Source organism: Cervus canadensis, chromosome 10 (genome assembly GCF_019320065.1).
Source record: "Cervus canadensis isolate Bull #8, Minnesota chromosome 10, ASM1932006v1, whole genome shotgun sequence".
Lineage (NCBI taxonomy): Eukaryota > Metazoa > Chordata > Mammalia > Artiodactyla > Cervidae > Cervus > Cervus canadensis.
Genome location: NC_057395.1, coordinates 77,567,787 through 77,594,746, shown reverse-complemented (window position 1 = coordinate 77,594,746; position 26,960 = coordinate 77,567,787). Strand labels below are relative to the sequence as shown.

At 51.8% G+C, this 26,960-nt stretch overlaps 1 protein-coding gene across 6 annotated transcripts in view; it reads left to right on the top strand.

Moving 5' to 3' along the window:
• NFATC2 (nuclear factor of activated T cells 2) overlaps positions 1–26,960 on the top strand; it is a 158,722-nt gene that overhangs the window by 104,116 nt on the left and 27,646 nt on the right. For all 6 annotated transcript variants that reach the window (XM_043480066.1, XM_043480067.1, XM_043480063.1 and 3 more), the window contains exons 7-9: positions 6,464–6,519; positions 7,177–7,303; positions 8,530–9,219. In XM_043480066.1, coding sequence (XP_043336001.1) covers positions 6,464–6,519; positions 7,177–7,303; positions 8,530–9,219 — 873 coding nt within the window. The remainder of the gene's footprint in view (positions 1–6,463; positions 6,520–7,176; positions 7,304–8,529; positions 9,220–26,960) is intronic.

Sequence of the window (26,960 nt, the reverse complement as noted above, 5' to 3'; positions counted from 1 at the left end):
GACCTCATCTTATGTGCTTTGGAACTTGGTTTCCCCATCTGTAAAAGGGGGTTTGGTGGCATCTGGGTCGTAAAAGGAGGTCGAGGATCTGAAAGTGCTGGGCCATGGTAGGTGCCCAGAAGATGTCAGCTGACTGTGCGCGTGTCCCCTGGGAGCTCGGTTTTCTTACCTGAGTAAGGCCCGGGTTGTCGTCTTGTCTGGGAGAAGGGTCCTTGCCGGCACAGGTGAGCCTTTCCCCTCCTCTCAGCTCCCAACCGTCAGACGCTGCTGTCACGCCTGATGCGATGGAGGGAGACTGACGAAAGGCCCGCCCCCTCCCCATCTTACAGATGGGAAGCCAGCTCACCGAGGTGGGCAGACTTCCTTGAGTTGACAGCACCCGTCAGAGGAAGGCTGGGTCCCACACCCCCACTTCCCGGTTCCCTGAGTGGCCGTGTGAGCTGGTGGAGGGCACCTAGGGATGACAGCCCATCGTGGAGAAGAGGTGCCCCTGGGCTGGGGCGAGAGCTGAGCTGAAATCTGGCCTCCATGCAGACGACGGGCTCATGCTCTTCTAGCCTCGCTCCTCCACGCACTCGGCCCCCAGGGTCTCTGTGGCTGCTCCCTAGATATTTATTAGAAACCTAGTGTGCACAGGTTCTGTGCCAGGCCCTGGGGGCATATGACCAAGGAGGTCCCTGCCCTCAGGGCGTGGCTAGTTTCAAACTTGCCTACAAGCAGGTCACCTTGAGATGGGAGGAGTGCTGTGAGGACAGGAACCAGTCCTAGGAGCAAGACCAAAGGGTCTGGAGGTTAAGAGAAAAGTACAGGATGCTAACTTAAATCCAGATTTCTTAGTTTGAGTGTGTCCCACGCAGTGGCACAGAGCTTGGGACATACTGATAGTTAAAAAAGTATTCCTTGTTTTCTGAGATTCACATTTAACTTGACAGTCTGTATTTTTGTTTCTTATATCTGGTAACCATGGGCTGTGTAGTCAGGGAGGGCTTCTCTGAGGAGGTGGCTTTGCGCGGAGCCCTAAAGGTGGGAAAGAGGGAGCCAGATGGGCGGTCGGAAGAGTGTCCGGGGCAGGAGGAACTGCCCCGGGCCAGGGTCCCAGCCTGGGGCTGAGCCTGGGGTGTTCAGGGAACTGAAAGCAGACCCAGGCCGCTGGTGCAGGGTGAAGGCGCGTGGGACAGCAGTCAAGCCTGCGGAGGTCGCGGGGGGCGGGGGTCAGGTCAGCTGCGCCCTGTGGACGTGGCGAGGAGTTTGCATTTCCTTCCAGAAGTGAGTAGCTGTCGGAGGCTTTTAAGCAGGCAGATGTCATGATTGAATTTACGTTTTTAAGACTGTTTTGGAGAATGAGCTCGGAGTGGAGGCGGGGGAGGGGGGTCACTGAGCACTCACTGCAGTTGTGCAGATGGGGACCCGGGGCGGGGGGCGGGGGGTAAGCCTACCGAGGAAGGGGTGAGGCGGAAGGAAAGAGGGGAGGTGTAGGAATCAGGCCCTTCCTCTCCAGCTCTCGGGAAACGCATCCAGGGCAGTGGCACCATTTTTGTGGTGGTTTAGTCCACTCAGTCGTGGCTGACTCTGTGACCCCGTGGACTGTAGCTCTCCAGGCCCCTCTGTCCATGGGATTTCCCAGCAAGAATACTGGAGTGTGTTGCCATTTCCTTCTCCAGGGGATCTTCCCGACCCAGGGATCGGACTTGCGTCTTCTGCATTGGCAGGCAGATCTTTACCACTGAGCCGCCTGAGAGCCCAGTGGTTCCATTCTGGGTGGATGAAATCCTAAGGGTCCATTCCTGACCCCCCACCTCTCATCTGCTCGGCTCATTAAGCCCGTGCATCCAGAGAGCGTGAGTTTTTCTGCTTGTTAAGCAATCGTAAAGAGCAGACCGAAATGACTTCAGCCATCTTCATGGAGAAGGGAGCTAATTTTAAAAAGCAGAGCCAGGCCTGGGAAGCATCACACGCGGTTTCCTAACCCAAACTGACACTTTGATTTCCTCCCGGTTCGCCTGGAGCCCAGTGGCACGCTCGCCGGCCCCAGTGAGGACGAGCTTGCTTCCCTTCTTCTGAGAGCGTGCTCCTTTCTGCGGGGGGTGCTGACGCGAGCCCACCACTGACACGAGGCTGACTGCGGAGACTCCAGCCTGGACCCGACGCTGCCCTGCTCGCCGCTTCCAGACGCACTGCTCCATCAGAGGGTTCAAGAGCTGCCTGCAAGAACTCCACTAAACCAACCGTCGGGGCCATCCACCCACAGACCCCCTGGCCCGGGGCCGCGTGCGCTCCTGGCACCACGGCCAAGTTAGAGCAGAGGCTGGGATGTTTCTTGAGCTGTGTGCTTCCCACCCCATTGTTTCTGTCTTACAGAGCCTTGCTGAGGCTTCTGTAGACCCAACCTCTTTGCCCAAAGGAGCTGGCTCTTTTAGCCTCTGAGTAAAGACTTGGAAGAGCCTATTTTGTGCTGGCTGCCAGCCCCTGTTAATTTAGGACAGGGGAAGTTTGCCCAAACATCTGCTCGAGAGACCGAAGTCCTTTATTTCATCTCAGCCCAGCGCAGTAGAAGCAGACTTGGTCTTCTCGAGCCTCTTCTGTTCTGGGCAGGTTTTCCGAGTCCCGGACCTAGGGTAGCAACCCGGAGGTGGATTACCTAAAATTATCTAGAACTCGGGCTGAGTGGCTCTGGTTGAGTTTGATTCCTTGTCTGCACCTGTAATAACAGGCTCCTTCCTTCAGTCAGTTCCCTCAAAGGATTCTTCACTGACACGCAGTGATTTCTCTTTGTGGGGTCTTTTTGCAGAGTGGCCAGTAGCTGGCCATTTCCCGAGCTCTGGCGATGGGCTGAGTGCCGGGGAATCCCGAGGTTGGTTTGTGCATTTAGTCCACCTGTGTTTATTGAGCATCTATTGAGCGCCAGACACGTCGTCCCGGGGAGAAAGCAGAGAACGAGACAGCGATGGGGCCCTGCTCTCTGGGAGCACTTCCCCACCCTCCATTCAGGCAGCCGGGCCAAATGTCTAAAACTGCCTTTGGGGCCTTAAAAAATGGAAATAATGGTGAAAAGACCCATATTTGAAAGGAAGGAAAAATCAGGCACCGTGCCACCTCTCAGAATTATTTTTTCAAGAGCAAAATCTTCGTTTCTAGGTGAAATTTCATCTTGAAATGTCAGCAGCTAATTAAAAAGCCACTAAGCCATCCTATAGGCCAGTTGGCTTTCAAAAAAAAAGGGGGGCTGTGGTAAACTACACCCTGGGCTTCCCGGGTGGCTCAGACCGTAAACAATCTGCCTGCAATGCAGGAGAGACCTGGTTTCATCCTTGGGTCAGAAAGATCGCCTGGAGAAGGGAATGGCAACCTACTCCAATGTTCTTGCCTGGAGAATTCCATGGGCAGAGGAGCCTAGCAGGCTACAGTCCACGGGGTCTCAAAAGAGTCAGACATGACTGAGTGACTAACACACAAACTACACATAACATAATACTGATCGTTTTAACCATTTGTAGGCGTGTCATTCAGTATGAAAATGCATTCACAATGCTGAGTAACACAGCACTGCTTTCAGGACATCTCCCGTTTCTGAAACAGGAGATCTGTGCCTGTTAAATAATAAGTCTCTCCTTCCCCAGGCCCTGGTAACTTGCAGTCCCTTTTCTGTCTCTATGAATTGGCCTGTTCTGTGTGCCTCATATGAGTGGGACCAAACCATATTTGTCCTTCTGTGTCTGGTGTATTTCATGTTTTTAAGGTCTAAGCGTATAACACATATCAAAATTTGCTCCCCTTTAAGGCTAAATAATATTCCACTGTATGTATCAGTTCAGTTCAGTCACTCAGTCATGTCTGACTCTCTGCCACCCCACAGACTGCAACATACCAGGCCTCCTTGTCCATCACCAACTCCTGGAGCTTGCTCAAACTCATGTCCACTGATTCGGTGATGTCATCCAACCATCTCATCCTCTGTCGTCCCTTCTTCTCCTGCCTTCAGTCTTTCCCAGCATCAGGGTCTTTTGCAGTGAGTCAGTTCTTCGCATCAGGTGGTCAAAGTTTTGGAGTTTCAGCTTCAGCATCAGTCCTTCCAATGAATATTCAGGACTGATTTCCTTTAGAATGGACTGGTTGGATCTCCTTGCAGTCCAAGGGACTCTCAAGAGTCTTTTCCAATACCACAGTTCAAAAGCATCAATTCTTCGGCTTTCAGCCTTCTTTATGGTCCAAGTCTCACATCCGTACCATATGTATAGACCACATTTTGTTTTTCCCCTTATCCACAGATGGTCACTTGGGTTGTTTCCATCCCATGGACCTCTGTTTTCTTTGAAGAAGCACTTTTCTGCTTCAGCCACCACTTAGGTTATAACTGTTACTTACTGCAGCGATGTAATAAACTCTGATCATGTCAACAAATGACTGAGTCCTGGGGCATGAAATGAAGTCATGGCCCCTGAGGGTGTCCTGTAGGATGGGGGAGGCGGTAGGACAGGTGATGGTGGGGGTACCCAGAGGGGATAAACTTGGTCCAAAACAGGAGACTTCAGCTGAGTCTTGAAGGCCAAGCCACCACCAGTGCCTACTTCCCTCCATTAACTTGGTGGAGGAGCTGCATGGGCTCAGGAATCTGGAACCACGTGATACAAGAACTCAGTTCAGCCAGTGAGAGGCTAAGGAGGAGGGCGACACACCAGACATCAACATTGTTCCTTTCCTGGATTAATTTGCTGCTTGATCTTCTGACACAGCTCACACTGCAGCTAGTGAGGACGTGGTTTTTGATGAGGACCTGTGCTTAGCTCAAACTGCCATCTGAGAGGTGGACACGTGTCTCTTCAATGACCTGTGACCTGTCTCTGATTTTAAAAAAGTGAGGATTTTCTCAGAAGAGCTCTGTCCAGGGCTTCACACACTGGATGTACCCTATCTTGATGACTTGACTTCAGATTCCTTGACGTCTATCCATCCGTCCTCTCTTGCTTCCTTTTGAGCAGCAGCTGATGTCAGCTCCTGGTTTTTCCCTGCCCCCGTCAGCAGCCTTTGGAGCTGCTGACACTTTAATACATTCAGACATGAAATGTTTACTAGGCACCTATCATGTGCTGGGTGTTGGTGAGACGGTGGCAACTCTAACTTGGTTCCCTCCGCAGGGATCTCTTCCCTTTGGGCATAAACCTGTGTCTCCCCTCATCATTTCAGGACATGCAGGCTGACTTGTTGGAGAGGGCTCAAGTCGGCTTAGTGCTTGTTCTTTCTGCAGATCATCTTGATTGCATCAGCTTTGGTGGCAATCACAAGTTTTTATTACTTATTATGTTGGGAAATAGGTCCTCTACAAGTTGAAATAATGCTTGGAAACTCGGTTTCTTTGGGTAAACCTGCTGGTCCAAGACTACATGGTTCAAATCTAACCTATCACAGAAGCTGCTAATCACCGTGCTTGCAAAGAGAGGTGGGGGTCCTTTGGCCAAATGTCGGGACACGGTACATACCCAGCCCACCTTGGCGAGTTAATGCTACACCTGAGCAGATTAAAGGCTCTGAGCAGTCCTGCAGTAAAGAAATCCACTTGCCTGACTCTGCCTTTGCCAAATGCTTACTAGCTGGTAGAGCTTGCTTTCCTTTCTCATAAACCCAGTTAATATTCTTCAGAGCCAGTGCTCCACAAAACACCCTGGAAACACTTGTGGAAATGATTTGTTTCAGCCCCAAACTGCCCTCTGGCTGATGTAGGTGGTCAGCAAAAGAAATCTATTATTTGCAAACGCAGAGTTTTGTTTGGCCCAACTTGTTGGCCTCAAACTGGGGAGCCAGTGCCCTGCTCCAGGGAAGGAGGGTTTACCACCGAAACCTCTCCGCGCCTCTTGTGATGAGTCACGTGAGAGCCAGGCTCTCTGTTGACTAAAAGGTGGAGGGTGGGCGCCTGTGTTCCCTCCCTCTCCCAGGCCTCGCGAGCCAGGACATTGTTTAAACCTCCAAGGACAGAATATGTGAGCCACCTGTGTTCTCAGACGATGGAGAAGTCATGTCTGGGACAGCCACGGGTCTGTAATGGGGCCCCTGTGACCAAGTCTTGGCATATGCAGAACATTTTGGAAATAGTCTTTGGTTGAACAAAGCATATTATAAAGTAAAGCATATAATAATCCTTGTATTTTAAAGAAAGATGAAGATATTTAAATGTAGAGAAAAAAAGATAATGGTTTTGGGATGATGGACAATTTCTATTTTTTCCCTGATTTTGTAGCGTTGCCCAGTTTTCTATTGTCCATGTGCCTTCTCTTTGCAAAATGAAATGTGCGTTTATAGAAACAAAAATACGTATATGTACATACATGCACACCTAATGCAGACATGCAGGTGTACTTTACTGAAGTGATCAAACTTAGAAGCCAAGATCGGTATAAGTTGGTGAGTTTTTGTCTTAAATCTTCGGTTGCTAAGAATTCCTTCAAAGTCTGTCATTTCTAAATTTTTCCAGATGGGCAGCAAATTTGGGAGATGGAGGCCACGGTGGATAAAGACAAGAGCCAGCCTGTAAGCACCCAGACATGCTGACCAGATGGATGTCCTGTCCACCCCACACCCTGGTGTTCTCTTTCCCTCTTTTCTCTCCTTCCTGCATCAACGTCCCAGTGCTGTGGACCAAATAGGCATTTAGTGGGTATTGACTTGACGAGTGAATTGCATGTTTCCTGAGCGTCAGACCCTCTGATTTGTAACAGTGACATCTTAAATATACTTTGATAGAGTAAGTAGTAAGTCATCTTTGCTGCAGCTGAAAAGTCAAGTTCCCTTTAATTAGAATTTTGCCTGTAAGCCTGCAGGAAATGTCCTGAGCCTTTTTACTTTTATTTATTTTTATTGAAGTATAGTTGGTTTACAATATGCTGTTGGTTTTGGGTGCACAACAAAGTGATTTGGTTATGTACGTGTATACACATATACCCATATTCTTCTTTTAAAAACTTCTTGTCCATTATAGATTATTACAAGAGATTGAATACAGTTCCATGTGCTATAGAGCAAATCCTATTTGTCTGTTTTATGTAGAGTCCTGTGCATCTGTTAACCCCACACTCCCAATGTACCCCTCCCGACCAGTCCTTTTAGATGGGCTGGCTTACTGTGCTTAGGACCTTGGATAGGAATTTACTTGCGGTTGCAGTTAAATTACTGACAACTTTCTTTCAGAACATGCTTTTTGTTGAGATTCCTGAGTATCGGAACAAGCACATTCGGACTTCGGTGAAGGTGAACTTCTATGTCATCAACGGGAAAAGAAAACGAAGCCAGCCTCAGCACTTTACCTACCACCCAGGTAAGGAGTTCTCTCTGGAGGCCCCTTGGGCGTGAAGAGGCGGCACTGCCTGTGTGCGGGTGAGGACGCCTGTGATCTGCTGGGCGACTTTGGGCAAGTGACTCACCCTCTCTGAGCCTCAGCTTCCTCATCTGTCAGATGGCACCTTCCTTATGAGAGCTATAGAAATCAAATGCACGTAAAGTGCTTGGGACCGTCTACATCCATGATATTAGCTGTTGTTGTTACTATTTTTCTTTGCAAGGGCAGAATAAGAATGGGGCACATGCAGGCTTGTTTACTGGAAGATGGCAAGGTTGCTGACTCCTCTATCGTAGATCTGACCATAATAGAGGCAGAAAGTGAATATGCTGTAAAATCCAGATCCTTAGGGACCCCACAGTAGGTGGTCACTTGACAGATAAACAGTTACTGGGCGGATGACCAGGCCAGGAGGCCTCATTCCCACTGAGCACCGCCATCCCCAGATGGGCAACGAGAGCCATGTTTCATTCACCCCTTTGCCCACTCAGTGCCAGGTACTGTTTAGGGTGGGCTTCCCTGGTGGCTCAGACGGCAAAGAATCTGCCTGGGATCCAGAAGACCCAGCTTCGATCCCTGGGCGGGGAAGATCCCCTGGAGAAGGAAATGGCAACCCACTGCAGTATTCTTGCCTGGAGAATCCCATGGACAGAGCAGCCTGGCGGGCTACAGCCCATGGGGTCGCCAAAGAGTCGGACACGACTTAGCAGCTAAACATTAACAACTATTCAGGGTGCTGGGGTCACAGCATTGAACAAAAAAGACCCAAGAATCCTCTAGTGGGGGGTTGAGATAATAACAGCACGTGGAGTGCACAGACATTTCAGAGGATGCTGAGTGTGGTGAAGGATGGCAGGCAGAGAAGGGATGGGAGCTGCCAGGGCAGACGGAGGAGGCAGAGGCATAATTTTACATCAGGCTCTTGTCTGAGCTCTCCCCTTTGGGGGAAAAGACAGCACACATCCCAGGGCTGGTGGGAAGCCACCAGCCGCCTTCCCCTAAGAGAAAGACCTATAGTTCAAGGCCATCCAAGGTAAAATTTCTAACCTAAGACAGTTGCACAGGGGGAGCCTCTTGCCCGAGCCCAGGTCTTGGATCCCGCCCGTCTGGCCTCCCAAGGCTGTGCTCCCACCCGCCCCCCGTCCATCCTCCGTGCCCCCCGCTGGTGGCGCTAAGAGAGGTTGCCCCGTGTGCTCTTCTCGCAGTCCCGGCCATCAAGACGGAGCCCACTGATGAGTACGACCCCGCCTTGATCTGCAGCCCCGCCCACGGGGGCCTGGGGAGCCAGCCGTACTACCCGCAGCACCCGATGGTGGCCGAGCCCCCCTCCTGCCTCGTGGCCACCATGGCTCCCTGCCAGCAGTTCCGCTCGGGGCTCTCGTCCCCCGACGCGCGCTACCAGCAGCAGAACCCGGCGGCCGTCCTCTACCAGCGGGGCAAGAGCCTGAGCCCCGGGCTGCTGGGCTACCAGCAGCCCGCCCTCATGGCCGCCCCGCTGGCGCTGGCGGACGCCCACCGCTCCGTGCTGGTGCACGCCGGCGCGCAGGGCCAGGGCGCGGCGCTGCTGCACTCCGGCCCGGCCAACCAGCAGGCCTCGCCCGTCATCCACTACTCGCCCACCAACCAGCCGCTGCGCTGCGGAAGCCACCAGGAGTTCCAGCACATCGTGTACTGCGAGAACTTCGCGCCTGGCCCCGCCAGGCCCGGCCCGCCCCCCGGCAGTCAGGGCCAGAGGCTGAGCCCCGGCTCCTACCCCACCGTCATCCAGCAGCAGAACGCCCCCAGCCAGAGAGCCGCCAAAAACGGACCCCCGGTCACTGACCAAAAGGAAGTGTTACCCGCGGGCGTGACGATCAAACAGGAGCAGAACTTGGACCAGACCTACTTGGATGACGGTAAGGGGCTTGTCTTCCTCGTTGTGCGTGAGTTCCGTGCCCTGTAGCCAACCCCCCTGCCCAGCAAGCTGACTGTATGGCCGGGGTAGCCGCCTTTACCTGTCTGGGGCCTCGGTGTCCCCCTCTTTAAATGAAGGGAGTTGAATAAGATGACCTTTAAGGCCTCACCCAAGTCTGTGCATGAATCCTTGCCCAGCAGGAGTTTGGGGTGGGCGTTAGGGGTTTAGTTGCCCCCCTCCCACAACCATGGCAACAGAAAGAGCAAATGAGGGCACTTTTGACCCCAGGAGTGTGCCCCGGGTCACAAACCGGGTCCTTTAACTGCTTCCACTCTCTTTCCATCTGCTAATTTTAGACCGAGGATAGGGCAACAGAAAGGAAGGAAAGCTAAGCTTTTATTCCTGGAGAGAAAGAAGAAAAAAAAAAACACCTCCCACTATATAGTCTTCTGTTGTGTATTTAGGGGAGGGGTTGGGTGGAGGGAAGGGGAGATCTTGAAGGGTGGCTGCCTCGGAAGGGCGCATGAATGGGGGCTCGTGGGCAGGCTGCAGGCGGTCTCCACCACGTGCCCGTGGAACAGAGCCGCGCATTGATGCGGGGAAGCAGCGAGCTTCCGCTGTGGTGAGCCCAGCTGAGGGGCTGGGGGGGCCAAAGGACAGATGCAGAGGCAGCTTTATGTGTCTGTAGGTGCCCGAGTCGGGTGGAAGGGCCCAGCCGGGGGGCAGATGTGTTGGGGGTGGCAGTGTGGGTGATGTTGGTCTATGATCGCAGCGAGGAAGAGCAAGCTGTGTTGGCAAGACTCACCTAGGACCAGCCAGGTGCCACTGCAGGGGCAGAGAGGGCGGGGTGGGCAGAGCGGCCTTTCCCTGGGGAAGGACGGAAACAGGTGGCTTGGATTTCTGCATGAGAGAAGGGAAGCCTATCCCACTGGCTGGCATCTGCAGCTCACCCTTGAGTGGCAACAGCATCTGAGACACCCTGAAATGTCAGTTGTTCTGGAAAATTTACTCTCGGGAATGCACCCAAGGCGTAGGAAGTAAGGCAAAAAGCGTCGAAATAGCCACAACAGTTATCATAAAGACCGGGTGCTAGATGTCAGACACAGTGAGTGCAGGACGCTCACTCAGAGACTGTTGACTGACTTTATGCAAAGTTTTGACAATCTGCGATGTCTTGTAGTTTCCACGTCCCCTCTCTAGTAAAACTATCTTTCAAAAACTTCCCCCCAAATGTATCCGGCAAAAGTCCTGAGAACCTCTTAGTTTAGAGTCAGCCTGCCCCAAGCGCCTTACAAAGGTGACCTCAGAATACTGCTGAGTTAGTCACTGAGCTGTCTGTCTGGTCCTGAGCGTTCAAACACAGGTTGACTTAGGGGCGCTGTGCTGTTTTAAGAAGAGAGACCCAGGCGCCATCCATTCTCAAAACGATGTATACCCGAAATGGCGAAGGTCAAGCGTTGCGCTTAGCTGCATGGGGGCTATCGTGTAGGAAGCTGCACTGGTGTGGAGTGCCTTCCCTCCTGAGATGGACAAAGTGGGCTGTAACCCGACCGCATTCCTCGCGTCTGCTCGGGGCTGGGTCAGGCAGAGGCGCTCCATGAATAAGTGATGCCGGAGCAGGGGCTGGAGCTGTCCTCCCCTGACTCTTTCCGTGCTGCTTCGGTCTCTGGAGCAGGAAATGTGCCGGCCCCTCCCACCCTGCCCGTCCTCCCCCCACACAGACCAGTGCGAGCATCTTGGAAAGAGAAGGGGGTTAGTCGCTGGTTCTCTGTCATGTATCAGGACCCAGGGTCACGAGTAAGCTCTGAGCACCTCTTGTTGCCCCAGACGGAGGCTTGTGTTATGGAGGAAGCAGCTGAGCGTGGAGACCCTTTGGGCCCTCCTGAGTGTCTTTCTGAACACAGGCAGGTTCAAGGTCAGGGTGAGGATGGCCTCCCAGAGGGTCAGTAACACGAGTCAGCTCTAGGGCTGTCTTGGAGAACCAAATACAGTGAACCTGCTTCTCCGGGTGGAGCCTTTTCTTAAGTACAGCCTCCATAAGCCCAGGCTTCCCTGCTGGCTCAGTGGTAAAGAATCCGCCTGCCAATGCAGGAGACACAGGTTCAATCCCTGGTCCCGGAAGATGCCCCGGAGAAGGAAATGGCAACCCTCTCCAGTATTCTTGCCTGGGAAATCCCACGGACAGAGGAGCCTGGCGGGGTACAGTCCATGTGGTTGCAAAGGAGTTGGACACGACTGAGCAACTAAACAACAAACCATAAGCCCAGTTCCCTGGAATTTTAGGAGATATTCTCTGAAACGAGGTTCCGTGTCTGGAAAAGGGGAGAAGCACTTGATAAAACCAAGTTTTTATGGCACTTGTTTACTGCAGGGCTTCTCAGAGCCTTTGCTGGCCTCGTGGACATTCTTATTTTCTAAGCCAAGAGAGAATTGCTCCATCACCTGGACAGCTCCAGGGGTGCTGCTCCCACTGGGTTTGAGTGTACAGCCTGGTGGGCCTGGGACCCCGTCCCCTGACGTTCGGGAAGAGTAACGCGGAGGCCTCTGAGTTCAGAGCCAGCCCTGCCCCGTCCCGTGTGCCGTATTCAGGCTTCACATTCCTGGGGCCAGAGTGGGGCACAGGGCCGGGGACGATCTCCACCCCTGTGGCCCCAGAAGGCAGCCCCGTGACCGCTGGTGAGATGCTCTGCCTGACTGGTGGCGTCCCCAGGGCCCTGCCCAGCCCCGGGCCCTTCAACGGGAAGGCGCCCGTGTGGCCGTCATGTGCTCAGGGCTGAGCCCAGCCTGCCCCGCCGCGGTAGCCGCCAGGAAGAGGGCTATAGCATTGTCTGCCAACTGCTGGCTTTGACGCCCCTCTCGCAGACGCCTTCTGGCTGGTGTACTCACAGAACGTTCTCAGGCTCTGCCGTTGACTTCGTGAAGGTGGGGTTCAGACCGGTCAGCTCTCTGACGTTTCTTCCTGACCGGTAAACTGGAAATCCCGGGGTCATCTCTCTAGTCTGTCTGGAAGGCCTGCTCAGTCCTTTTCATCCCTTTGATCAACTCCCCCGTGGAGATCCCCACACAGAATACACTCTGGCTGCCCGAACTCCAGCAGAAGGTGCTCCTGGGGGCGGGGGTGGGGGGCTGTTTCTCAGATGCCATTCCTCTGCCTTGGGATTTTGGCAGACTTGACTTTCCTCGATCGTTTTGTGAGAGCTGGGCTGATGTGCTTTGAGGGTCAATGGAAGGTTCCGCAGCTGGAAAGGGAAGGGGTCACCACGGAGGACTCGGGTCCAAATGCAGACGCGTCACCGTAGCAGTGGCCGCACCGCCTCGCGTGGTCCCAGGAAGCCCCGACCCTTGGCGCTCTCTCCCCGACCCTTGGCTCCCGACCCTGGCGCATCTGGTCTGCGTCCCACCTGGTCCCACTGCTCTCCTTCCCAAACTGCATTCCTGCACACAGACGCTGTCTGTCTTGGCCCCCGTTTTTTTCCCTTGGAACTCCAAAAGGCAGCTTCTGCTTTCTCCACTCCAAGGACTCGAGGCGTTTTCCAAAAGTCTCTTTCTGAGCTAGCAAAATAAGTGATATTCCAGGGCCAATGTATCCTCACTCCTCTGCTGTGTGCCTGCCTGGACCCAGACTTTCTTTCACCATTCTTCTGAAATGCATGCTTTGCACACACATTCACTGTTGGTTTTTTTTTTTTTTTTTCCCTCTCTCTGTCTCACTTGTCCCCTTCTGTAACTGACTTCTTGCTCTAAAGCCCCGGGCTGTACCTGGGAAATACCTTCAGCTCAAAACAGTAGCCTGATCTGAGCCCTGAGCAAATCCTTCCCTCCCTCCTTTCCTGCCCCTACCCGTCCGGCTCCTCTCCTCCTGACTTCCTCTCCCCTCTCCTCCATCCTGATTTAACTGGTCATCTTCACTGTACCCTGCTGGCTCAGATGGTCAAGAGTCTGCCTGCAATGCGGGAGATGCGGGTTCTATCCCTGGGTCAGGAAGATCCCCTGGAGAAGGAAATGGCAGCCCACTCCAGTACTCTTGCCTGGAAAATCCCATGGACAGAGGAACCTGGCAGGCTGCAGTCCATGGGGTCGCAAGAGTCGGACACGACTGAGTGACCTCACTTTCTTTCTTTTTCTGTAGCAGGCATGGTCCTGGGACTCAGGGGTGCGCTAGTGACAAGTCAAAAGTCCTTGCTCTCATGGGGTGTTTTCTGGGTAAAGGAGGCAGACGTTAGCACAGAAGGTAACAGGCAAGCGTCTTGCGGACGGCGGTAGAAAGCCACGAGGGAGCGCACGCAAGGCCAGGAGCCAGAGTGTGGCCGGCTGGGGGCGGTGCTGGCCCTGAGAGGTGGGCTACAGGGAAGGTCTGAGGGAGGCTGTTTCAGGGAACGGAGGCCGCAGGCGGAGGCTGTGAGCTCAGAGGTGTGGGTTTTCATCCAGAGGGCACTGTGAACTGATTTCCCTTTTGAAGACGTCACTGGCTGCCTTTAGGACAGTGGACAGTAGGGAGGCGAGAGATGGAAAACAAGGGGTTTGCTTCCTTTTAGACAAACCCCGATACAAAGGCAGTGAGCCCCGTGGCAAGTGTTGGGGGGAGTGTGCAGGGGCGGGGTGGGGCACATTTTACAAAATGCTGCCTTGCGCGTCCTCTCCGTAGTGCGGTGGTTTGAGACGGAACTATAACTGCCAGAACGGGGTGAGTTTACAGGGAGTTCTGAGCCCCGCTCCCTGCCCAGAACTGAGGGGCGGCTGCACGCTCACCCCCAGGGCACCTGCATGCGGCAGTGTGTGTGCGTGCTGGGGGCAGGCTGGCGGGAGAGGCTCCGGGAAGCAGGGTCTCCAAAGAGCGGCGGGTTTGCAGGTCCTCAGGCTGTCCTGCCACGGGCAGGGTGGTGAGCCTGCGCCGGCAGCCTCGAGACGCTGCCGCAGACAAGAACGCCAGGGACGGTGGGGAGGCTTGGACTCAAAGGAGATCCTCCGTCCCCTTATCTTAGGGAGAAGGATGAGGTCTCAGTGATGGCCAGAGCCTCTGCCAGTGGCTTTTAAGGATGGCAGATGGTGTGTGTGTGTGTGTGTTTATAGATGTCAGAAGAGCACATCATTCTGTCCGGTTGTGAATCCACTTTTCTATTCTTCGTAGGAACTAAAAAATCATTTCTCGAAATACATTAATTATTTCTACATATTGAAATACAGGCACACTCGGAAATCAGTGGTGTATGCTGAATTTTACCAGGTGGGCCGACATGTAGTTAAACCACCTGGACTACCAGGCCACCAGATCTGGTTAGAGCCCAGGAGCCCCCCACAAGGAGTCTTCTGCCTTCTCCACAAAGGCGCCGTGACCCTGCCTTCCGACCCTGGGAGTTCGTTTTGCCTTCTTGCAGAAACAGAAGTCACGCAGCAACGCTCCCCTGTGTCTGGCTCCCTTCCGTCAGCCGAGATCCAGCAATCCTGGGGGTAGTTGAGGTTCATTCACTCTGTTGTCCATGGAGGGAATTTTCTACAGCCTCTGAGTCCTTGTTCCTGTTGATAGAGAGGACCAGGCTGTTTCTCATTTTACGGAGAAGCGGTATGAACACTCTCAAACTCTTCTTTTGCCCTCCACACAGAGGGTCGGGAGTGGAGCCCTTGCCAGATGGTTTTCCAAAGTGGTCATACCGGTTGCGACGCCCACCACAGTGCAGGGTGGAGCGGTTTGAAGGGTAGTTCACTTTGCATCTTCTGACTCTGGGACCAGCTCTCATTTCTGATGAAGAGGCCCAGTTACGGGGGACTGCAGACCCAGGGGCAGCAGGCTATGTAGGTATAGCAGCTCTGACCCCTGCTTGGACCAGGTACTTAAACTCTCTGGGACTCTATTTTCTCCCCCTGAAAACTACATCTCCCGCTCAGATACTCAGGCTGCCAAACACACGTTAAGGTCTGTGCTTGTAAATATGGTTCCTAAAAGACGTTCAGCAGTTATCACTTGCTCCCATGATAGTAACAGTGGTCATCCTAAGAGCCTGCTTCCCTTCAGGTTTCTTGTGGTGCCTTCTGCAGCCTGGCCTTTATTTTGGTCACTTTAATGCTTTTTTGTTTGATGAGACTCCTCCACGTGGACAGAAGGTAGGAAAAAGCCCCAGAGAAGGCGCTGATCTGTGACTCTCAGTGGCTGCCCTTCCGGCCCCCAGAAGCGGAGGGTCTACGCACTGTTCACCTTGGGGCCCAGACACAGCTCAGGTTCAGTTCCCTGGTGCCTGCTCTCTTCCTGCCCCGCGAGAGAGCTGGACAGGTTAGAGTGAGCCCCAAACCGGCCCATGGCGGTAAGGCAGCCCCCAGGAGCTTTTTCTTGAAACTTGGGCATGGCATGGGTGCACGGGAAGGAGCTGGCCACATCTTGCGTGATTCTCCGTGGAGGTGCTTGCCTGGGGCTGCCAGGCAGTAGAGCCAGAGGTGCAGCCGGCCACACGAAATGTTTGTGGGACAGGAGTCTGCCCGCAGTGCTCTGACCTCCATTTGGCCTTGTTTGAATCTTCGCCTTCCCTTGTTCCTGGTTCTCAGGACTTACTTACCATCTCTGTAAGACACATTGAATGGAGCTTTGAATAGTAGGCTTCATACTTACTTGTGACCTTGGGCAAGCAACTAGCTTAGCTGTGCCTCAGTTTCCCCATACATGGAATGGGCATGATCCCAGCTCCTCCCTCATAAGGCGGTAGTGAGAGTGTATTGAGTTAAGGCATGTCATATCTTAGGAACAGGGCTTGGCCCAGAGTGTACTCCCTGATAAATGTTAGCTGCTCTTTCTGTTTGTGAATTTAATTGACTTCTCGGAGGACAGGGTTCAAAATTTTTACCATACGTCTGCGTAAGAGAATAAAAATCGGCTCTTCTGGTCTTTGGTGATGAGCCCATGTGCCCTTAGGCCCTGTCTCTTCCACGTGGAGTAGGGGGGACAGAGCCCCAGTGCACGGGTTCAAGGTTTCCTTCCCAAGCGGCTTTCGGGGGCCGCAGGACATCTTCCTGCACAAGGGGCCGATGCCCTGGGCCGAGGGCCAGCAGGGAAGTCCCCGTTCCCGTGCCCCCTGCTCTGCATGCCTAGTGGAGCACGAACGTCAGGCCCAAGTTTTCCTGGTTGTGCCATTGGCCGAGGGTCCCAGCCTTTTACCCAGAGGCTCAATGTGCCAGAGCCTGAGAACCAGGCCAGGGAAGGGTGGACGGACAGACAGGCACGCCCTCCAGCCGTGCGGGAAGTGGGGAAGCGCACGTGCCCGGCACGGCTTTGTCTGGCAGGTCGGGGGGCTTCCACTGAGGCTGCTTAGTGCCCACGGCAAGGCTGTCCTTGCCACAACCCGCCCGCCGCTGAAGACGACCGTGTGTCCGGCTGCCGCGTTGGCCCAGGAGGGCTGGGCTTCCGGGCAGTGTCCCTGGGGGCGGCGGCGCTGATGGAGGCTGACATGCAGGGATTCTCTGCCTCGATGACAGCTGAGCAAAGTGGTTGCCTGGCTGATGGCACCACGGAGAGTGTGATCTGGGTGTTGTAGCCTCGGGCTGGGCAGGGCACCAGAAAGCACCAATGCCAGGTTGAATTCACACACCTTTTGTGGGCAACAACGGAGTCCAGGCTTCTGCTGAAGGCTTCGGTCAGCCGTCTTTCTTAAAGTTCATTAAAAGATACCTGTATTTTATAAAGGCAGTATGTCCACACGCTTGAAAAAAGATACAAAAAGATATCCAGCGAAGTCTTCTTCCATTTTTGCTCTGCTCCTTGACACCAGTTTTCTCAAGCCTTCTAGAGTAGTGTTTCTTATTATTTTTTTTTTTAATCATTAATGCCATCCTTTCCACTTAGGCCCCTTTTAAAATAATTTTTTTCCTAATCACCACCCCCATGAACTGTCAATCGCAATACCTGTTTTGTTCCAGGCCCTTTGCAGGACCACAGGCGTTGTGATGGAAGACCATCCTCCGCCTTGGGGATGTATCATCCCGACTGGGAGTGCGCGCCATGGTTTCCGTTTGTAATCGTGAGCACATGCAGATGTATCTTCTTCTCTTCCCCGTTGGTTCTACCAAAGGGAGCGAAACCTGCCCACAGGCCCCCGCGGTCGGGGATGGGTGTCTCGCTATCGCAAGCAGAGCTTACACACCGTCCCGCAGGGAACGGGCGGGCAGGCTGGGGTCCGCCCTCAGGAATGGGATGTCTGCTCCGAGGGTCCAGCTTTGACTCGGGGCCTGCTGGCTATAGAGCTTCTGGAACTGTCTTCCCTGGCTTTCAGGCTGGCCTCAGTGCTTCCCTCCTTTGTGACCTCAGGCTGATGACAGTGGCCCCCGACTCTGAGCGTGACTGCATGGCAATGGGAGCATCCCTGTAAGGACAGCACTGTGGCCCCTGAGTGTGCGTGGGGCGCCCAGTGGTTCGTATTCTTTTCTGCCACCACCGTCATCCATTCTGGGCCGTTGCTGTGGGCTCCGCGTTTGCGTCCCCCTCAGTTTATAGGTTGAGGCGTATCCCCCGGTATGATGGCTTTAGGCCGTGGGCCCTTTGGGAAGTGCTCAGGTCTCGAGGATGGAGCCCCATGACTGGGGTCGCTGCCCTTAGAGAAGAGACCTCTAGTTCCCTTCCACCGTGTGAGGCGGGGATGAGAAAGCTGTCATCTTGGAGGAAGTAGGCCGTATCAGCCGGCACTTTGGTCTTGGACTTCTCTTCCTCTGGAACTGTGAGAAACAAATATTTGTTGTTTATAAGCCCCCACGTGACTGTTTTGTTCTAGCCGCCCGACTGGACGAGGACAGATGTAGCAGGAGGGGCAGAGCTGGCTCTGGAGAAGAGCCCCGAGGCTGACTCTCAGCCTGGGTCCTTGTCACCCGGCTGGGCTACTTCTTGTTAATTCAGCAGAGGGAATTCAGAGTCTCACTGGAGAGGGCCCAAGTCCAGAAAACTGCTTGCCTAGAGAGAAGTCCTTCCAATGAATATTCAACCCCGGAGCTCTAATACTTTGGCTACTGATGCAAAGAGCCAACTCATTAAAAAAGACTCCGATGCTGGGAAATGTTGAAGGCAGGAGGAGAATAGGGTTACAGAGGATGAGATGGTTGGGTGGCATCACTGACTCAATGGCACGATTTGAGCAAGCTCCAGGAGATAGTGACAGACAGGGAAGCCTGGTGTGCTGTAGTCCATGGGGTCGCAGAGAGTTGGACACGACTCAGGGTCTGAACAACATCAACAGAGAGACACGCCCACACAGTTTGTGAGAACTCATGGTTGACGATCCCTGAGCCGGTGGCAGGCCTGCCTCCCTCTCCCCCAGGAGAGGCTTCTGTCCCAGGGGCACTGTGATTTCGCCCCTCCTGATGTTTTCTCACCTTCAGAGAACCTCTAGCTTCTAGCTGTGGCTCTTAGCTGTCCTTTCATCCCAAATCACGCCTACTTTGCATTGCTGCCTTATGAAAATTTAAGAGGCCACCTTCCAGCTGACTCCAGACCCAGAAGTGCTCAGCCATCTTTTTGAGATTCTGCAAAGCAGATGTTTTCAAAGGAATGTACTCTTGCATTTTGAGGTCAGATGCTACCAAACCACAAGAAAGTCCATTCTCAGACTTGCTGTCCACTCAGCCCGCATTCCAGAGCAGCCTCTGACCCACAAAGAGCAGACCAGGCCCCAGAAAGAGGACCAAGGATATTATTTGGTGTCATTTGAGGGCCCCCCCGTCAGCCACCAAGACCCCCAGTTTTAACTGTGCTGCGTTCAGTTGCCACCTTCAAAATGAGGTTATGGTCTGGTGGTAACAGGTGAACATCCTGGTGAAGGAATAAGGTGATCAGTTAAGCAAGATACACGAGGAGGTGAGCATCCAGACCTTCTTTCCAAGGCTCTTCTAGACTTTCATTCGTACAGCACAGCCTGCAGAAACTGCTAAGGCTCACTTCCTCCCTTGGTGTAAGTGCCGGGCAGGCTGGAGACGTGGCTTGTTTCAGGATTATGAGCAACTGGGTAATTACTGTAACATCATTTCATGCAGGACTGTACTTGTGATGGATCTTGCCTCATCCCAGGCCATCATCTAAGATCATCCAGAACGCGTGTCTGTCTTAAAAAACACAGAACTCCCCAGTATCAGCTTGAGCTGTAATTCATTTGTCTCTAGCAAAGTTAGACCTTGAAAAGTGATTTAGTTATTTGAGGCTATGAACTATATGGGAGGGGGACAGTCCATCAAATCTTATTTTCATACTAAATTTCTACTTTGTACTCCCTACCTTATCCTGTATCAATAGAGCCATTTCAGATAAACAGTAAAGTTTATCTTCATAGGAAAAAAAAAAAAGTCACCTTTCTTTAATGAAATAGCCCTGGTTTTGTTCAACTCCACAGAGTTGAGATTTGGGTGCATTTTGTCTTTTCTCATCCCCAAGCCTAGTTCTGGACTCTCTTTTCTTGCTGTGGACCGACTCAACTTTTATTTTAGCACCATTTTTCTTTTACTTTTCATTCCTTTCCAAAAGCAAGAAGAGAAAGGCTTTGTTCTTGGGAAATGATGAAACCATTTCTCTGGCTCTTCTCCACCACATTCCTGACACCTCTTTAATTTGTTATTGACCCTGGGATCTGGTTAGCTGAGACTGTGACTGTAAGGGCAGGGCTGGGGCCTGTTTTGCTCATCCACGATGTCAGGTGTCTCTCTCTCGAGGGGAAGTCAAGGCACCCTGAGAGTGGAGTGTGAAGAAGGAGTCTGGGCAGGTCCTCAGATCCAGCCCTGCCCCTTCCTGGCGGCAGGATGACATCGGCGGCATCCCTTTCAGCTGCCATGAAATCAGATCTCCAGCCAGGCAAGCGAAACAGTGTGTGCCGCGGTCATTTTACAACGAGCACCATGTACCCCGACCCGATTTTATGACGAGATTGTCTGTTGCAGGCGGTTTGGACTTAAGTCCCAGGCATGCTGCAGACCAACAAATGGGTTTCATCTGAAGCCCGTTAGTTCCACCATCCCGGGAAAGTTGAAAGGCCGCTCCCTGGTTGTTAAGTTTCCAAAACCCTGGGCAGAGTGGAGGTTCTGTTGCATAAGCTGACTACGTGGGGAACGCCTTTGAAATGTTCCGCAGCCGGTTCTTATAGATTTCTGGAAGCAGATGGTGTCTTTTGAATGCTCAGCTTTATTGGAAGCCTAAAAAAGAATTGACCCAACGTTGATGAATGCACCCTTTCCACGTCTCACAGCTGGACTGAGTTGTGGTCTCTTCAGGGCTTGGCACAGGGACGGCCCACTGGTGCTCCATGGGCCGGATTGAGCCTGCACATATTTTGTTTGGCCCACGCAGTGTTTAAAAAAATATTTGGATTAGATGCCAACGTTTAAAAACCAGGAGATTGCACATAAAAATACAGATTTCCGGCTTTCCTTGGAAAATCCAAAGATCTGGCTGCCCTAAGCCCCACATTCTGCATGGCGGCTACCTGGAGTCAAAGTCAAGGCTGGTGCTAAGTAGAGACCCCCTCCTCTAGACAGAGGACACACTTGTCCATAGCCGCCCCACCCCCTCCTGTCTCCTGACGATGGATGGAGCGTCCCTCGTTCTTTACCAGCACGTCAGTACTGCCGTTCCTCTTACACTTGGCTGACCTCGCTCAGACAGGGTCTCCATCAGACCTGTTTGGCGTTTGCCTTTGTTACCAGTCCCCTGGGAAGTGCCACTCAGATCTGTGGCTGCCTAGCCTAGCACCTGGTGCGCAGCGGGGCTTTGGAGGTGTCAGCTCCCTCTTTCTTTCCTCCCCCTCCTTGTGGCTGGAGGTAAGATTTAAACACACTTTTTTGGATGAAAATGCTATAAATACATATATATAGATATAGAGTAGCACAATGTACCTACTTACCCACCCCTCAGCTTCAACTGTGGCCAACTCATGGCCAATCTGGTTTGTTCTACACCTCCAGCTTCAACGACCTCCATTTCACAATAATAATTTGAAGCAAATTCTCTACATCAAAAATCCTGGATACTAAAACCATATAATTTCATGTGTAAAGATTCAGTGTGTGTATCTAAAAGAAAAGGGTTCTGAAAATACTCATAATATACCACTAATGTGCATGAAACTTAATGAAAATTTCTTAAAATCAGGAAATACCTGGTGCATAAAGTTTCAGTCATCTCACCCATAGCGTAAAGGTTTTCTCCTTGTTTTATTACTCTATAGTTTGAATCAGGATTCGGCCCAGGCCCACACGGTGCCCGTGGATACCTTTGGTGTCTAAGACTGTTGTCATTCAGAGGTTTCCCCTGTAGATTAAATGGCAGGACCTTTTTTTTCATTTTATCATCATCATTATTATTATTTAGCAATTTATTTGTTGAATAAGACTGGATTGTTCATCCTGTAAAATTTCTCACAGTCCAGCTTTTACCAGTTATGTCCCCATGGTGAGGTTTAGCCTGCCCCTCTGTCCTCTGTATTTTCTGTAAGTTGGCAGTCAGTTCCAGTGCTTTCATGGATTTGGGTTTAGTTGTTTTGGGCAAGACTGCTTCGTAGTGGGGGCATCTCTCTGTCGGGAAGTGCAGGGTATCAGCTGCCCTCTTCTCGGTCGTGTTACCAGCTGACGATGGTCAGTACTGAACTGCGTGGATTCAGTGGTGCAGTGATTGCAAAGTGGTGATTGTTGTTGCTCAGTTGCCAAGTCCTGTCCAACTCTTTGCGACCCCATGAACTGCAGCACGCCAGGCTTCCCTGTCCTTCACTATCTCCCAGAGTTTGCTCAAACTCATGTCCATTGAGTCAGTGATGCCATCCAACCATCTCATCCTCTGTCGTCCCCTTCTCCTCCTGCCTTCTGTCTTTCCCAGCATTAGCATCTTTTCCAGTGAGTCAGCTCTTCATCTCAGGTGGCCAAAGTATTGGAGCTTCAGCTTCAGCATCAGTCCTTTCAATGAATTTTCAAGACTGATTTCCTTTAGGATGGACTGGTTGGATCTCCTTGCAGTCCAAGGGACTCTCAAGAGTCTTCTCCAGCACCACAGTTCGAAAAGCATCAATTCTTTGATTCTCAGCCTAATTTATGGTCCAAGTCTCACATCCGTAAAGTGGTCATATTCTGTTCTAATTCTGTCTTCCCTTCCTCTCTGTTAGCTGGAAAAGTTCTATAAAGAGAAACTTTCCTTCATCAACAATGGTAGAATTCATATAGGAAGAGCAGGATGAATGCTGGATTCTTTCCCTCTATTTACCAGTTTTTAAAATAATGGTTTGGTTCATTAACATCCTCCAGTGGTGATCAATTAAGGACTTTTTTTTAAAAGTACCATTATGGACTCATAAATTGAAACATAATTGATGTTTTAAGATTTTAATGGGCTTTTTTTCTTGTTTCTTTTGTCCTTATTATTTGATGGATCTAAATGACTTCCTCTCCTTTCTCCCCCTGGCTTATGAAGCAGTGTGCTCAGATATTCTGAGGCATCAGGAAAGAAAGAATTCTATATGTAAACTGAGAGTTGTATTCCCTATGTGTGTGAAGGGGAAAATCATAAAATAGCTCTTGAGTGCCAGCTGGCTGAGATATTCCTTGCAGCACTGTGTGGTTTAAGTCGTTTGCAGGGCAGGGGAAACATGTATTGATGAGAATGTAGAGGGCTTCTGTAAGTGAAACCCAAAGGAACAGTAGCTTAAACTAGATAGATGATTTCTTTCTCATGTAACAGCACAGACATAAGCAATCCAGGGCTGGTATTCTGGTCCCCTGGTGCCAAGACTAGGCTCTTTCTTATCACTCTGCCATTTTTAGGGTGGTACCCTCATCTGCACTGTCTGAGATGGCTCCTGGATGCAGGAAAGTGGGGAGGGGGGAAAGAAAAGCATGTCCTGTCCCTTTAAGGTCATGACCTGGAAATTGCATTTAGCCCTGTATCTGGTGCCTCATTGGCCAGAGTCTTGTCACATGACCACAGTGAGCTGCAAAGGAGGCTGGGAAATGTAGTTTTTATATTTACCCAACCACGTGCAGAGGGTGGTGCATGTGGCTCAGAGGGTAAAGCGTCTGCCTGCAACGCGGGAGACCGGGGTTTGATCCCTGGGTGGGGAAGATCCCCTGGAAAAGGAAAAGGCAACAACAGGAATACTCCAGTACTCTTGCCTGGAGAGTCCCATGGACGGAGGAGCCTGGCTGCGGTCCACAGGGTCGCAAAGAGCCAGACTTGACTGAGCACCTTCACAACCACGTGTAGAGAGCTAGTGGACGACGGGGAGAATGGATTTCAGGGAAAAAAGATACAAAAGGAGGCTGGATGTTTTGTTTTGTTTAATATTCTTAGGAGTTATCTTCATCTATTCCACAAACATTTATTGAATGCTTCCTATATGCCAAGTGCAATTTTTAGCTCCTGGGGACAGAGCAGTGCATAATAAAGGTCCCTGCTTTTAAGAAGCTTACCTCCCAGTTAGGGAACCAAAACAAATAGCTAAATAAAGATGCAGTTTTCTCTCTGTATCTATAGGGACTTGGTCCCAGGACCGCCCCCCGCCCCCCCCGCAGATACCAAAATCCACACCTCCTCAAGTCTCTTATATAAAATGGTGTTGTATTTGCATGGAATCTATACATTTCCTCACAGATGCTTTAAACCACCTTTAGATTAACTGTAATATCTGATACAAGGTAAATGCTATGTAAACAGCTGCCTAGCTTTTAGAACTATCTGAATTTCCCCCCCCCAGTATTTCAATCCATGGTTGGTTTACTCTGTGGCTGTGGAACCATGGATGGGGAGGGCTGTGTATAATAATGTCAGGCGGTTATAGTCTATGAAGAAAATCTAAAGCAGAAGAGGGAAGAGGCCTTACACGTCCAGTTATTGCTGATTCTCCTCAAATTCCGGGAGGCTTCTCTTCATCAGTCCAGGAACCCCAGAACATTTATTACTGTTTTCCCTGAACCTGGGTCTCTTAGCTTGCTGTTGACACTGGGGGCCCGCTCATTTGTCCTGGGGCCTGTCCCGTGCCCCACAGGACATTTGGCAGCAGCCCTGGGCTCCACTCACCAGATTCCGGTAGCACCCCAGCCCCCACACACCCCAGCTGTGACAACCAGCAGTGACTCTGTAACTGCCAGATATTCTCTGGGAGGAGAACTGCCCCCAGTTAAGAACCACCAGTCAGAAGTCAGTGCTTGATTCTGGTGGAAACAATTGCCTCATAATGTTGAGTGTTGACCCTAAAGCTCTGTTTCATAGACTGGAGAGCTCTGGGCTCCCGCAGGGTGTGGGAAGCCCCCGGGACCTCCTTCCTGGCCGCGTTCAGTGTTTTCCCTGGTGAGTGCCCAGGACAGTGGCTTCAGGATCAGAAGATGTTGATCAGAGCTGTTACCAGAGGAAGCTTGACTCGGAGCCCCACGTGGCCTCTTCCTTGCTTATGGCCTTGGGCGAGGCATGTGTGAAAAGCAAGTTATAGACTGTTGTGTGCCCCACAGTTACAGGGGAAGGCCTCCTCTAGCATGGAGCTGGCAGGCTGCTGCCTCAGGGAACTGCCAGGAAGCGTCTCCCTGGGGCATTTGTTTTCTTGGTTTACCTTTAATCAACTGCTGCCCATTCATTCATTCCTTCTCTGAATGGACATTCACTGTGCACCCACTGTCTTCTGGGCTTTGTGCCAGGAGCTGGGCTGAAATAGTGACTGCAGTAGACAAAGGCCCTCCTGGGACCAAGTCTCTCGGGGAGATGTTAATCAGAAGCCAGATGTGAGAGCTGGGCCATAAAGAAGGCTGAGAGCCAAAGAATTGATGCTTTTGAACTGTGGTGTTGGAGAAGACTCTTGAGAGTCCCTTGGACAGCAAGGAGATCCAACCAGTCCAGCCTAAAGGCAGTTAGTCCTGAATATTCATTGGAAGGACTGGGGCTGAAGCTGAAACTCCAATACTTTGGCCACCTGCTGCGAAGAACTGACTCATTGGAAGACGCTGATGATGGGAAAGATTGATGGCAGGAGGAAAAGGGAATGACAGGATGAGATGGTTGGATGGCATCGCCGACTCATTGGACATGAGTTTGAGCAAGCTCCGGGAGATGGTGAAGGACAGGGCAGCCTGGCGTGGTGCAGTCCATGGGGTTGCAAAGAGTTGGACGCGACTGAACAACAACCAATACGAATTTCAGATGGGCTCAGTGCTCTGAGTAAAACTCAAAAGTGAAGATAGAGGAGGGTGTATCTTCAGACGGAGCCATCAGGGACAGCCTCCTTCAGGACCTTGAGTTGAGACCTGGCGGAGGGGCAGGGAATTCCAGAAGAGGGAACAGCCTGTCTGAGTGCTGGTTCGTGTGGAGGAGAGAAGAGAGGCCTGGGGTAGTTGAGATTCACGACCAGGAGATGAGATTTTGAGGGCAGGCCAGACCTCGGAGGGCCTCTGAGGCCATAGCAAGAGGTTCGGATTTGATTCTTAGAGGGAAGGGAAGCTGCTGGCAGGTGGAAGGTTGCAGTCTGGATATGTGTTTGACAGACTGGCAAGTATAGGAAATAATTATAATGTAACAACAAGCCCTCCCAGTTAATAAGCACCTTTGGAAGGCAGAGACTAATTATCTCCGAAATCAGGGCTGTGAGACCAGCCTGAGAAGCGAGGCTGTGATTGGTCTCAGGTCTCAAAGCTTGAGGCTCAGGGGATGAGCTGTTGGAAGCGTGCAAGAGAGTGATCTCGATTCCATTCATAAACAGAATGGAGCCTTGATCTTGGGCCTTTCACTCCGTGTATCTGATGAGACATCAGAAAAGTAGCTTTCCCTCCAGACCCGTGGATCTGACTGCCTCCTGGACACTGTGTGTGGACACCCGGCGGGAAACCCAGACTTGGCCAGTGCTCAAGTGAGCTCACTCCCTGACCCTACTCTGTTCCTGCCCCCTCTCCCCTATCTGTCCTAAGGAATTTGAGATGTTGCCGTAGGCAAGTGACTTAATGTCCGTGACCTCAATTTCCCCATCTGTAAAATGGGAGTAGTAGCAGTACTTCAGGTTTAAATGAAGTGATGTATGAAGAGTGCATGTAGGAGGGTCAGCCACATCGCTGATACTCCCGAGTACCTGTCGGCTTCGGCAGCTTGCTCTCTCCAGGGTCGTGCCGACCCTCCTCTACTGGCTGATCAGTACTTCCGGCTGAGGCCATCTGTGCAGGCCTCACAGTGAGCCTCGTGGTCGGGGATGCTGGCCCGGGCCCTCTGGACACTGTGCTGCATGTAGGGTGCGAGAGGTCGATGCAGTCCTGTCCGTGCCAGCAGAAGCAACCTCAATATCTGATAATGAGAGAGGGGGTACTGAGCGGCTGGAAACAAGAGTAGAAGAGGGACCTTTTCTTGTTTGTTTTTTATGGTTTGGAATTTTTTTCGTCTTTGCCGTATGCATGTGTTTACTTTTAAAAAATTAAGGGAAAAAATAAAAGGAAGGGACACATTTCAGGTCCTAGCAATGACCCTAAAAGCTATTAAATATTTTTAAATGGGGATATAGAAATAGAAAGCTTAGTTATGCCTGCAGATGCATCTCCCAGTGTTGGGACGTGTTACCATCCTCGTCCACCCCGCTTGGCTTTGAGTGGAGAACGCGTCGCTGTGTTGAGGTTTTCTTGCCTCTGAACCTGTGCCCAAGCCATCGCCTCTGCCTAGAACGTCCTCCCCTCTCTCTGATGCTTTTTGAAACCTGACCAGCATTTCGAGACTGACAAGCTCTCTGCTCCCTGCAGCCATGGGGTTTTCCTCTTCATGTGAGTCCTGGAGACACACCTGGTCCC